General features: G+C 38.3%; 1 protein-coding gene across 1 annotated transcript in view; it reads right to left on the minus strand.

Moving 5' to 3' along the window:
* Positions 1-4,360: 4,360 nt before the first annotated feature.
* Positions 4,361-14,628, minus strand: part of ZFC3H1 (zinc finger, C3H1-type containing) — a gene marked incomplete at its 5' end in the record, with an annotated part of 36,170 nt that continues 25,902 nt past the window's right edge. The window contains 11 exons of the mRNA XM_010182105.1: positions 4,361-5,202; positions 5,328-5,390; positions 7,649-7,688; positions 8,281-8,382; positions 9,284-9,384; positions 10,112-10,277; positions 10,373-10,477; positions 11,984-12,094; positions 13,132-13,226; positions 13,705-13,903; positions 13,980-14,085. Of these exons, the coding sequence (XP_010180407.1) occupies positions 5,065-5,202; positions 5,328-5,390; positions 7,649-7,688; positions 8,281-8,382; positions 9,284-9,384; positions 10,112-10,277; positions 10,373-10,477; positions 11,984-12,094; positions 13,132-13,226; positions 13,705-13,903; positions 13,980-14,085 (1,226 nt within the window). The remainder of the gene's footprint in view (positions 5,203-5,327; positions 5,391-7,648; positions 7,689-8,280; positions 8,383-9,283; positions 9,385-10,111; positions 10,278-10,372; positions 10,478-11,983; positions 12,095-13,131; positions 13,227-13,704; positions 13,904-13,979; positions 14,086-14,628) is intronic.

Genomic DNA, 14,628 nt, shown 5'->3' on the forward strand with positions numbered 1-14,628 from the left:
TAATAAAATACCCTAGGATGCTTGGTAGTTCTTCAGTTTTGTCAGATAAATACAGAGTATGCCATCAGCAACAGCTGGCATGGAAATTCCAGCACATTTTATCTGGCATGAATACTCTTTCCAGCATTAAGGGCTGAAGAACAGGCAAATGTTCTTTCAGACTATTTTGACATTTGCTTACAGAGATTTGGCTGTTATATTTATCAAATGCTAGAGTAAAGCTTATCATGTCAGCAAGGATGACCTCTTCTATTTCTCCTTGGATTTGTTTCTCACCAGGTAGTTGTTGTTTGGACCCTTAGGACTGGAAACAATGATTAATCCTTCAAAGGTTTTTAATAGGAGGTCCCTAGGTGACAGCTACACAGAAACTTCAAGGCTGGTTAAGACTTTTGGTGGCATTTATAGTAATAGCCTAGAGGAAAAAATAGGAGCTAATGCTTCCTGATTAGACAGAAATGCATGCAGTCTTTCATCCTCAACACAACCTCAACATTGGTTACTGGGGAATTGCTCCCAAGCATCCAGCTGGACATGGTATACAGATAGGACAGTGCCACAGGCCAATGAACATGCAGGGGTTTGAGCTGTATTGTGCTCTTCAGGAATGTTGGAGGATGTGGAGGTTTTCACTGCCCCTTTTCATCTAGGTTCTCTGAAGATTACATTAATTTCTAACATTTGGTAGGATATAGTCACTTTGGGGAGTTAGGTACTCCTTTGAGTAGTAGTTAGTGAACACTGAGGGCAGAACCAGCACAGGTGCATGAGGAATACACCTGAAGGATTTTGAGAGCAAGCCAATTCTACACCTGACCCTCTCAGATCTGAGGCAGGGTCTCAACCACCTGCCCTACATGATCAGCAAGCAAGCTGTTGATCTGACAAGTGTTAATTATCTCAGAAAGGTTAGGAGTATGTTAGCCTTTGTATCTATATTTCTTACTCCAAAGAATTCTGTAAAAGCTCTCTGCTTACCTCCCTTTATTGCTTCCCTCTGCACCACTTTCCAGCAAGCCTTCACCTTGTAGTTGTGGAAAGCACATGTGCAAGAAAGCCAGGTTAAAATTTAACTTCTGTGAACAGCATGCCATGCCTTAAACTGATCGTTGTCTTAACACACGCTAAATTGACTAATACTGAAACAGATGATCTTCATGCAGGTCTTCACTGAACGTACTAAGAAAACAAACAATTAATAATTTCCATTTATTATTCTTCCTATTAAATGCAGCAGAATGTTTTGTTCATATTGCTGTGTCTTTGCAATAGCCAGAAAATGAAACGTACTGCAGCAGCAGTAGTTTGGTGCAGTGCTATTAAATACCTAGATGTTGTTTCCAGAAAGACTTAAACTAAAGGCCAAATAGTCGATGGTTGGACTCGATGATCCTGCAGGTCTTTTCCAACCAAAACCATTCTGTGATTCTATGATCAGATCACTATTCATAAAGAAATACTGAACACAGTTTCATGTTAAAATTACTGTCCTTGCCTGTTATTTTCTCTCTTAAGCAGCCAGTACTTTGCTTGGCTGACTGGAGTTACCCATTCTTCCCAGATATTCACCACTATTGCCCACAGTCTGAAATTTCTTGTAGAACAAGAAATCCTCAGGAGAGATCACTAATTTAAGAGACCAATGGGTAGATTAATGTAATACCCTTGGTTAAATGTCATTCTTCCTGGCCATGAATTAATGAATTTTTGCAAATGATCGAAAGAAACCACCTTGTTTATTTCTTAAATGGGATGCCTTCTTTGTAACGACCAGAGCACAGAAAGGATTCAATGCCAACCGCAGTGCTGTGGAGGCACTAAACTCTCCCTGGCAGTTCTGCATTACCCAACATTTTGTTTCTTGCTCGGTGAAAAAATAAAAAGTGCTTGTGCTGCTCTAAAGACTACACAGCTTCCTCATACTTCTTCATTCCAGCCCCTAAATGAACAATTCCCATTATGATTAACCACTTTCACGTACCAGCAAGACAAGCAAAATAAGGTCAAAAGGCCACATATAAACTGGGAGTATCTTAATTTAAGCAATATGGATTAAGGCCAATGCCTTCCCTTACCTGCAAACACGTGAGAAGCTATTAAGGCAGAGTACCTATGATTAATCTCAAGGAAAATTTAAAGCCTAAGATCTTCTTAGAAAGAGGCACCTGGCCTTTTGTTGTAAGTCACTGTACAGCAAGGCAAGAGAGGTAACAAACAGCCGTAAGACAAGCCTACACTAGGGAATGTGTCAGACAGCATTAAAAGTACTGTAACCCTTGACGGCGTCAAGCTTTTCTGTTTTTATCAGCAGAACAGGTAAAATGGTATCACACTACAACAAATACTGCAGGCATTCAGGTGTTGCTGCAGAAAATTATCAACTGTTTATCTTAATTAAGATAATTATATATTAATTTTTAAGAAATTTTGAAACAATATTGGAGTGACATGTGTAAGTCAGCACTTATCACACTTGAACTGTTTTCAATAAAATAATTAAACACTGCACTTTTATGGTCTACACCTTTTTCATTCTGAGCTATACCACATAATTTTGAAGAAATCAGAATACCACTCTACTACCATGAAGAATGGGTTTCAGTCAGCTTTTCTGATACTGAGTTTGTAGTCTGCAGGAAAACCTGGCCATTAGAGTGGGTATGTGAAGCTTTACTCATTTTATAATTCATGCTTGAATACGAGTTGTCTAAAAGGACTTAAGGTGCAGAATGACCCTCCATTGCCCTAGATGACCACCACTGTTTCCCACTTATATGTAAGAGAGCTGCTTTGTGTGTAACTTCAGATAAAGTGTTTTGAAAGTTCCTGTACATTCCATGTCACAAAACACTCTGCCTCATTCTCAAACACAGAGGCCACTCGTTCACTGTCTTCATGGCATCTTCATAAATCACCTATGGAAGAGGTACTATGTAATCTATCTGGACTTCAGAAAGGTCTTTGACACGTTCCCCCACAACATCCTTCTCCCTAAGTTGGAAAGATACTGAGTTGATGGGTGGACCATCTGGTGGATAAGGAATTGGTTGGATGGCTGCAGCCAGAGGGCAGTGGTGAATGGCTCAATGTTCAGATGGAGATGTGTGACAAGATGTGTCCTGCAGGGATCTCTACTGGGACAAGTGCTGTTTAATACCTTTATCAATAGTATAGACAGTGAAATCGAGAACACTCTCAGCAAGTTTGCAGATGATACTGTCCTGGTCTGAGCTAAACAGAACTGATTTTCTATTTAGTGATTTTACTTGCCAGCTCAGTCTCTTCTAAGTGGCTGAACTTGCTGAAACTAGCAGCATGGGTTTTTTCCCTCCAGCGTGAACCAGTCAGTTGTCTCACCAATGGGTGCTGTGTCTGTGCCTACAGGGGTAACCAACCAACTAGGTATTCCATCCCACATACATCATACTCAGTATAAAGCTGAGGGATCAAAAGGGTCCCGACCCCTTCTTCCATCTTGGAGTCCTTCCATCTCGGACCCCTTCAGTCTGTTTTGATCCTGCAACGGCCAAAACCTGAGCAGAACCCTGCTAGTTCTAGATGGCATCTGCCCAGGATTTAGGGGCCAGCTCAGCCCTAAACCACAACAGATACCAAGCTGAGAGGGCAGTTGACATGCCAGACAGACAAGGAACCTGGACAAAGCGGAGAGGTGTGCCCATGTGAACATTGTGAGGTTCAACAAGGCCAAGTACAAGGTCCTACATCTGAGTAGGGGCAATCCTCATTATCAGTTCAAGCTTGCAGATGACATGACAGACAGCAGCCCTGTAGAAAAGGACCCAGGGGTAGTGGTAGATGAAAAGCTGGACGTGAGGCGGCAATGTGCGCTTGCAGCCCAGGTGGTCAACTGCACCCCGGGCTGCATAAAAAGAAGTGTGTCCCTCTACTCTGCTCCAGTGAGACCCCACCTGGAGTACTGTGTCCAGCTCTGGAGCCCTCAATGATTTGGGTGGAAAGCCAACCTAATGAAAACAGCCCCGTCACTAGTTCAAAGGGCTGACAGTATCACTCTGCAATGTACATGCCGTGTCTCTGAAAAGCAGGCCTCATTTCATTTAAGTGGACAAATTATAAAATGTATGTTCCGTTACTGAAGTGGTATTACTGACAGAAATAGTTGTTATGGGACAAACATCTGTGTACCTGAGGCAAGAGCAGGAAAAAAAGCCATTGAGATGTAGTTACATCCACAATAGCTAGCTTAGGCACATTCACCTTTTTGATCAAAATAACAAAAGACAACAGATTATTTTAAAAAGGTCAGCTTGTATTGAAAATCTCCGTAAAAACACCTGTAATGCTACAAGGGAGTACCAATACAAAACAGATCAATATTCACTTTTTTAAACTGTTAAACTTTATTATAAATTAAAATTTCTTTACAAAAAATTGCACATAATTGACCACTCTTAGGTTCTGATGCACTGGCATTTGCAATAGTTTCTTTAATCTTCAAGTTTAATAGTCTCTGCCGTGAGTCCAATGCAGAAGAGGGCAGTAAGCAACCCTCTTAGAGCCTTCAAGTGCAAGAAGCATACTTGTGGCCATGGCAGTTACACTTTCCTTAAGAGCGGCTGCTTTTGTTTTAAATCCTGTAATGAAAAAGTCTCAAAAAAGGTTTAAAAAAGGAAAAACCCAAAATGGACTACTTTTTACTGTAAACACAGCCCAGTAAATTAATCCCAAACACAGATCTCTCAGGCATCAGCGAGAGTGTCAAGTGAATCAGGAACAGCAAAACAAAGAAAACAGAAAATAAAAAGGAAACATAAAAAAATAATGTCTGTCATTTTGATTAACCATACTTACGTAGATGACGTTATGAGAATCTGGCAGGGCCCAGAAGCAAGGCCAGACAGGAAGTTCATTTTTCCAGAGGAGGGTGATGTCAATTGCTTCCAGGTTCAAGGAAAGCAGATTGGAGACTTGATATGCTCAGCAATACTCATCTGCCTTACACAGATCTTAGGCATAGATCAGCCTGAAGAATCATTCAACTGATTTTGGCATTTAATAGGACTTATGGCTGACCATGCCCAGCGTTCAGTGATTCTTGCTTTCTGTTCTGTAAGTGTTTAAATTTAAAAGCTCATCTAGGCTGACTCCAACCTCTTGGCACTTGGAAACTAGTTTTCTCAGGTTATCAGTTTTACCTCCTCCTGATGCTTCAAACAAGAGTTGCTGTAAGAGATGGGGAAGCAGATATAAGATTTAGCCAGAGCTTGAGCATCACCACATCTATGGATATGGGATATGCAGAAAATTTATATGAAACCTCAAACTGAATCATAAGGAGAAAACATTACATCTTTCCACAGTGTTGCACATAGAGGTAACTTCTGAAGGGCTCTCTGATATAAATGATGGACCTGTAAAATAAAAACGAGTATTAGAAGCCAGCACAATTACATGCACTTAAAATGAGTGACTTGAAGCACAAAAATATCTTGCAATAGTTTTTAAAATCTGTTTTTAAAAAAAAGTTTCAAAGTCAAGCGTTAAATTGCTACTAAAAGCAAAGGCAAGTTTATGTCTGACCTTAATTCTGACCCTCGTATGCACGTGATTAATTACGTGAGGACACTATTTTTCTTCACAAGACTCTCTTGCCTCATTCATTGCACAGGATGGAACACGCTCAGGGAGTGAAACAGCTTACTGAGTATTTCTCTTTCAACACTCAATATGCAGCCTCAGGTCTTGCTTATTGCATACCATCCCAACCCTGCAATGAAAATAACTGTTTCATAGGCTTTTTTCCTTCAGCATCTATCAATCTATCTATCTAACAATCGGTATGTGTCCTTGCAACACTCTAAAAAGAAAGAATGGTTTTACTGTTTTATGGTTAGAAATAAAGGACCAAAATGTTTAATGCAAGTATTTACTCAAGTCTCCTTCAACTACTGGTATCTAAAGCACCAGCTTTAATGAGAGTCACTAGGGGAGGTATTTGTTGGCATTTTACACAGTCATACCCATTTTTATATTCTTTTAGCAAATCTTTACATGACCCCCTGAAGGAAATAAATGACAGATTCTCCAGGAACAGGAATTCCAGAAACTTAATCTCAATTCCATTTTAAAACAGTATCCTACTTGTTTACTACAAAATCCAGTTATCTGGGATGGTCACTGATTTGCATAAGCAGTTGTAAGTGCTCATTACATGCCAAACTAAGCATCCCCCTAAAAACCCAACTGCACTATGCGTGCCTACTTAAGTGATTTTACTCCACACCGTACAGTTTGTCAGGTGGTTGCAGAAGAAATCCACAAGGTTTCTTCCGGGTGTAATCCAGCTACAGTGCTTTACACAGGCCTTCATTCTAATTGGTTCACTGTCTTTAAGGACCCTCTTTTCGATTAATTTTAAATATATTTTTCTAACATTCTAATCAAATAAAGCAGGGATCTTTTAATTCACCACCCTCACCATAGGCAGCAACTTAAAATATAGTCCATCTAATACAATGACTGAAGCAGGGATCTGTGACCAATTACAGATTACACCAAACCATCAACACAGAGACAGAATTAAGGTTGAATAGGCAGCCATGCCTTTGATACCTCCTAACTTTGAACTACTTGATCTTACAAACCAGATAACTGTCTGCTTGAGGGGTGTTCATTTTAAACATTCTAGGACGCATTAAAGAGGGAAGACATTTCACATGTGAGTCTAACAATAGCCATGCTACCCATTATGAATCAGTTAAAGCTGTTTCAATAAATACTATAAAATAAATAGTATAAATAAATAAATACTATAATACAAATAAATAAATGTTAATAAATATAGATAAGAAAATAATAAGTAATAAAGATAAAGAAATACTGTTTCAAAGACACTACTGACAGAAAAGAAGGCTGCTGAGAACCAGCCACTCTAAGAATGACATAAAACAAGATACAGCAGAGAAGTTGCTCGGAAACACCACAAACAAGTGGTGAGTCACAAACCCAGGGCCTTGTGATACCCTCAATACACAGCATCTTTCCACAAGCAAAGCAGTATTTTGAAGGTGACAGCAACAGTACCGGGAAGATCCATTCTGTTTAAACTGAAAAGTGACTCAAGCTGCTGTGCCAAAAACCTCTTCTATTTGTATACAGAGTGACAAAAAGATTTTTCTCCACAAAGTACTAGTGAGTAAAGTTGGTATTTTTGGAGAAAAAGAGCCAGTCTCTTTGATAGGGTCAGGAACTACTCAAACTCTATGCACTGATTAGCTTGTCAGACCCCACCCTTCCAACTACTTGTAGAGACAGTCATTAGCATCTTAAAGCACAACAATCCTTCCTTCCCTCTACTGTATTTTAAGGGCTAGCAATCTTCTCCAGGTAACAAAGAAAAAAAAAATAAAAAGAGTGGTAGAAGAATACAGACTCCCTTACAAGGGAAAGATACACATAAATGGTATGCACAGGTACTCATGATATAATGATATAATATGATTGCTAAAGAGATTTCTCACACTTGAGGCAAATGCTTCAGTGTTATACACAGAGTATTTCAACTATCTAGACATCTTGGGTTTAAGACCATGGCTTTGGATAAAGCCAAAGTATGGAAAGTTTTACAAAATTTTATAATGACTCATTTTAGTAAGCTGTGTTGACTTACTTCTCTCTGTCCCATTAGAAAGCATTCGGCAGCAATGGCTCTGAGGAAAAGAAATATATAAAAATATTTATTCTTGAATTATTTTAATGCCATTAGTGGCGTAATACTAACTGTGGAATGGAATTACAAATTCCTTGAGAATTGACTAACTTCCAATGATGTTAATCTACAGTGAAAAGACAAAAAGAGCCATTTTTTAAAAACAACCTTACATGAGCAAGACATTTCAGTGGTTCCCCATTATGAACAAACACTGAAGAAAAAGATCAGTTCAGCATCACTGGATAATGAAGATTACTGCTATTGTGATATATAAAGGGGAGGGTAGAGAGGGGAAGACAGAAGTCAATAGTTGAATTAAAAAGGCAACTTGTAAATACATCATTCAAATTTATGTGCATAATATGCATTCATATAAGTTTCCCCAAGGGAAAAATGCCATTTCTCATTTTATAGAAGTGACAGTATCTCTCTCCGTTGTAACAAACGGTTACTGTTTAAATAATAAGCTAATGAAAGAGAAACTTCCAGTACGAGCCCAATTGGAAGGATGTTTTGGATTTACCTTTGCGATGTAAACCCTATAAACAAAAGCAATATCTATGAAAACAGATGTATGACTGTTGCATTACATTTTCCAGATGGCCAGGCATGTTGGGATATTATATGTAAACATCTTGGCTTGCAGTTTCAGAATCTGAACATTGCTCTCCTCCCAGTATCGCAGCAGCAGTCTGTAAAAGGCATTCATGAGAAAGGAACACTGCTCTAATCACTGGAAACAGAAAAGCAGTCCAAAGGTACAAGCACATTACACAAAATACATTATACCTACAATCTCAGCCAAGAGTTGGAAGTAGGAAAAAAACCCAAGCCACCACGTACAATATTGACTGAACATGCTTTCAGAACAAAGCAAAAAAGTTAAGATACCCTTTCAGATAACTAAGGAGTGTGAAATCAGAGAGAAAATACGAAGCTGGCACATTACCAGATCTATTTTTAGCATGCACAAGGTAACTGTATACCAGTTTTACAGTCATGTGGCTAGGATATATTGTTCAGTCAGTTCTGCTCGCCCATTTCACGTAGTATCAACACTGACTAAGGAAGCTGCAAGTTTCATCTAGACAGAATCACACCTTGGTTTAAAACGCAGCCATTCAACTCCATGTGCCAAAGGGAGGTGGTATCATACTTTCCTCATTCTCCCAGCCACACATTTATTTCAAGTCTTGCTTTTAAGCCTTAAATAGCACTGTTATACACAGGTGTATCCATTTTTATTTGTTCTATGCTGAAACTATACTTTTAATAGATCACAAAGTAGGAACAGGTTTGTAACATTTATCTGACATGTCTCTACACACTAGAAACGTTGACCATTTGCACTCGTCATGTACAATGCAGAGTTAATTCTTGTATAATTACAACCTTTCTGTATTTGACAGGGTTCTGTCCTATCTACAAGAAAGACTGAGATGATGTCAGAAGGCACAATAAGCCTCAAGCAACATGCAATAACAGAGGAAGAGTTTTACTTTTGTAGTAGAAAGCAAATCATGCACGTCTTGTAAAAAAACCAGTAGTTATATTAACCAGCTATTTGTCTCTATTACCAATGTTTTTACATACCTCAGTGCAAGGCCAGGATTGGCGGGCATGGTAGAACAAAACCGTTCCAAGGTTTTGGAATGTTGAGATTTTGGAATGCAGCTCAAATAAAAAAGAATTACCTGCAGAATTTGAATTATAAACATTAATCTGCTTTACAGCTGTCTAATTTTGCTAATAATGGAATGACAAACTATGAACATAACTAAAGTGAGTTACCACCTACAAACCTTATCCCTCAAGGGTACAGAAACCAATTTATGTAATAAAAAGTTAGTGTTGAGTTGCTAACACCACATATTTTAGTCCTTCTAGCCCACATTTAGTGAGTAAAGAGAAATGCACTGGATGTTGGCAAAATGTGACCCTGGATTTCTATAAGCTTTATGCTCTCTGTAAGTGCTCAACTTGTTTTTACTCCTACTTCTACTTTATTTCTTCTGTTTCTCAACCACTGCAATTTCTATGATCAAAACCGACAGCTTTAGTACTGTTTCCATCTGCCAGTGTTACAGCTCTGCAGACCCTTCTTGCTCAACCATCTCTTCCCTCCCTTACACATTTTCTCTTTTCTCTAGGAAAGAAGTTTGTCATCAATAGCTGTATTCACAGTATTAATGCACGCCATAAAAATAGTTTCTCTTTGCCTTACACACACTTTATTCAAAAGGTCACTGCCAGGTAGTCTTCTGCTCAGAATACTGCTCTCCTCAGATACTTGTTTCTTTTTCTACTAATTCCTAGCTCTCAGTGCTTACACACCACTGGTAACATAACTAAGTTAATTACAGCTACCTGCTAAAAGGTCATCAGTCTTTAATTAAAAACTGTCCACAGACACATTTTTACCTTATTATGAAACTCATAATTGGTCCAATAATCAGCAGTACTAAAAGGAATTGGGTATCGTGTGGGGACTGTAACCAGACATCTGTTCACTAGGTCAGTAAAAAGCTTGAATTCTTGCACTTTGTTGTTGGATCCAACAACTTTGCTATTGATAAAAACAAGGTAACTGGAAGAAAAAAAAAAGATACAGAAAAAGATGGTTCTGGTAGCCTTCACTTCATAGTTTTGAGATCAATTTACTTTCCTCCCTTAAGAACTTACTCCAGCCAGATGTTCTGAACAGTTTCCTGCTGCATCACTGCCCCCAGAGCTGCTTCATAAGCATCCAGTGCTTCACCAACACCCGCATGAAGAGATTGGCACAAGCTGTTTATATTAGAAGTCAAAGTGTTGTACATCATAAATAATGCATGTTCTTACATATTATCAGTAAGAAACAATGAAAAACTTCCCATTCTGAGATGCAAGGAAAAACTGTTTTCAGTTTAGCAGGATTATGGACAAATTTATCAGTCAACGTATTAAAATGGGTACATCTCCACTGCATATAAGGAATAAAAAAAACCATGCAGTTTAAAAATGCAACTCTTAATAGAAATGAAATCTCATTAATTGTCTTCTACCCTTGTAAAGTACCCTTTTACTAATCCTTATATTAGGATTATTATATGACTGCTGCAGAATGGAGACAAGTCTTGAGCTCTCGTTTGGAAAGCTCCAGAACAATAAATATCAGAGCTGGATTAAAACCACTTGAGAAATGGCATCAGACTGGGGCAACAAAACCAGGGTTCTGAAACAACTGCTAATGGGGATCTGGGGTAGAAATACGCTGATCATGTCAGGGGAAAAAAACCTGACAAATAATCAAAAATGTCCTTAATTTTGCTCCACAGCTTCTCAAAGATACATATGGTTAGACCAACATAGAGCACCTCACCAAATACAGAAGTAGACATTTTTTGACCAAGATTCAGTGAACAGTTCTTATTTCAAAGAGTAACAGTGAAAAAAGGTCAGACTTTCAGAAAGCCATAAGAGGAAAAAAACCTCATGAAGAGTACAGACATGCAAAATAATCATACAGAGTCATAGAATGGTTTAGGTTGGAAGGGACCTTAAAGATCATCCAGTCCAACCCTGCTGCCATGGGGAGGGACAACTCCCACCAGACCAGGTTGCTCAAAGCCCCATTCAACCTGGCCTTGAACACTTCCAGGGAAGGGGCATCTACAACTTCCCTGGGCAACCTGTGCCAGTGTTTCACCACCCCCACACTAACAACTGATTCCTAACAACCTACACATCTACCCTCTTTCAATTTGAAACTGTTATCCCCTGTCCTATCACTATGCTCCCTGATAAAAGAAAGAAACCCTCCTCATCTTTCCTGTAAGCCTCCTTTAAGTACTGGAAGGCTGCTGTAAGGTCTCCCCAGAGCCTTCTCTTTTCCAAGGTGAACAACCTCAACTCCCTTAGCCTGTGTTCATAGGAGAGGTACTCCATCCCTCTCATCTTTCTGGCCCTTCTCTGGACTCACTCTAACAGGTGCATGTCTTCCACTACTAGCAGTAACAACCTAAAAAAAAAAAAATTAATCATTTTGTGAGGTGAACGGACCTGTTACTATTCTCATAGGGCAGAACTTCTGAAAGATTTCTCAAGTGGAGAATTTAAGTTGATGTGCAATTCACAGTTCTGTAAAGTTGTCTCTGTTATGCAGCAGGCAGGTAGGTTCTCTAAGGACTGAAGATCATTTATTGAAAGAACGCAAAGTGATATACCCTTAGGCAAATAATGAATGTTCTGCTTTTGAAAATGTAATTTACTCAGACTCAACAGCTGTTTCTCAAACACTTTAGAAAGCCTCACCAGTAGATCTGCCACAGATACGGGATTTGCTGGTTTACAACATCATCTGTAAGATGTTCTTTATAGAGAGGTGATGTAAATTCAATTGGCATTGGAAAATTCAAGAGATATCTGCAAGAGAAAAAAGCAGTAGTAAATGAAAATATACCTCTACATGTAAGAGTCCTGTGTGGATGTGACATTCAGTTCTGAAATCCAGTTTGTGGGACATACTAAAAATATGCACTTTTCCTAGATCCTAGTGTAACTCCAGATGCAGTTTATATAGAAAACATTACATGGAAATGTAGAAATAGTTTATAGAGAAAGCATTTACTCCTTCATTACATACAGAGTTAAGTGTTCCTTCATATCTCAGATTCGCTGTCTACCCCACAAAATACATTAAATAAGACAAAAATCACCTACTTATAGTCAGCTAAGTGGCACTGCCAGTACTAAATATAATGTAAACAAATGTAAGCAGGTATAAAATCCAAGATCTAACTTGGAAATAAAAACATTTCAAAGACTCATCTACATAAGCTTTAGCACAGAAGGTCTTCCTACGAATGCCTTCAGAGGCATCTATTTTGACCATAAAAAACTTGTGTATTTAAAAAAATTCAATTAGATGCTAAAATTCAAGTGGAAAATCAGCCAGCTAGATACAAAGCTGTGCCGTTTCAGCAATAATAATCTGTTGATGAATAACATGCTGGACCTCTGGATTGACGTCTTTTGCAAGTGCCTAACTATAGTATTTTAGGTATGCAATTTTAGGCTTCTAGCTATGCGGGGGAGGGGGGGTGGGTGAGGTAGGGGGGAACCCAACAACAACCAAAACCCCACCTTACCCAACCCCATCCAAAAAAAGAACCAACCAACAAAACCCAAACCAACTTTGGCATATATATGATTTCCATTCCTCAAATCCAGAGATTAAACTTGCTGGCTGATTCACCTTTAAATGTTGGTGATTTTACAATTAAGTGTATACATACAAACAATACATATAAACCTTACAAACTTCCAAACCATAATTCACTGAAGCTTTAGCAAAACATGCCAAGCTAAAAATAGTCTAGAAGTTCTAGATTGTCTTGCTTTTCAAGAAAATGCCAGTATTATCAAAATTTAAATAGGGAAAAAAAAATATCTAAGTGTACCTTAAGAGATCCATGGGACTGTGCTCTTGACATGTATTCTCAAAGAAAGCTGCCACAAAATCTTGCAACAGGGGAAGAATACTGCTTGTCCTTCCCTGTTTTGCAGTTTTATTTTTTTAAAATAAAAATTAAAATCAGATATCAACATGAAAACAACAAGAACAATTTAAGTAAAAGAATTAGTGGTCTATCTCTGCAATGCTCCACTGTCCTCATCCTCTTGAGAATGAAATCTAACTGGGTCAGTCAGCAGGTAACAGAAAACAGCTGAAAATGTGTTACAGGGTTTATTGTTAACATCTACCCTTGTGCAAGGACATTAACACTGGATTAGAACAACTCAAACTAGAAATCTATTACTTTATGTAATACCTTTGATTATTACACAATACCTCTGATTAATCACATCACTAATCCTGCCAATTCTATTTATATAAATGGGGGAAAAGAGGAACTAGACATTACAAAAATATCAGGAAGATTAATCCGTTTAATAAGTGTTTGAAACAACACAAAACCCAAAATGTATACAGCCAATAGATCAACAAAATTAGTTTTGGAATGGAGTATTACCTGTGAAACAAGGAATTTACACAACTGATAAAAAATTTCTGCATTCTGCGGATTCTTCTCAAATGCTCCAACCCACACTTTGTAGGCACTGTCACTCTGCTCCATCTGCAAATACAGGGTGGCCAAACTCTCCAAGAGCTGACAGTTGTTAGGGCAGAGCTCCAATAAAGATCTACAGAGTTCTGCAGCAGACTCCCACCTTAAAGTAAAGCAAGGTAAGTTTTCACAAAAGCAGAGCTGAATACTCCAGTTAAGAGTGTCTTGAAACAACTTACCTTTCAAGAAGTTTCAGCAAAGCTATCATGTTTCTGTAGAGAGGAAAGCAGATAGCTATTCTTTTGTCAGCCTCCAGGCTTTCATCAGTACATGCTTTGACCGCATCTTCAAAACAAAAGCGTAATATCAAACCTTTAGACTTCAAGCAATGTCAAAGTTATTTGAAGCCTTAACATAATAAAAAAGTCTCATTTAACATAATGAAAACATTTAAGTGTGGAAAGATACTTCTGAGAGTGCAGTTTTTGAAAATTATTTTAAAAAGGAAGATGACCATCTTTGGAAAAGCTTTCTTAAACACTTAACACCACAATGCAAAGACTAAAGTCTCTGAAGTTTCATCCATCGTTCATTTAATTAGCAGGATGTTTCAAGTGTGAACACCACATTACAGATAGCAACATATCACTATATTTAGAACTACATTCCAGGGTTTCTAGTATAGTTGCTGAAAGTTATTGAAACAAAAGCTAATATAGGATATTATTTTTCTTCTCAGCATAATAAAAATTTACTCAATAGTTAACACCCCATTATTAGTTAGACTGCCTTCACTCCTACAGTTGGGCTAGTCTATCCTTGAGTATTTCCACACTGCATTACCATCTGCAGCACAGACATATTCTCAGTGGCAATTCAGTATTCCTG

Source organism: Mesitornis unicolor, unplaced genomic scaffold (assembly GCF_000695765.1).
Source record: "Mesitornis unicolor isolate BGI_N332 unplaced genomic scaffold, ASM69576v1 scaffold25680, whole genome shotgun sequence".
NCBI classification, from domain to species: domain Eukaryota; kingdom Metazoa; phylum Chordata; class Aves; order Mesitornithiformes; family Mesitornithidae; genus Mesitornis; species Mesitornis unicolor.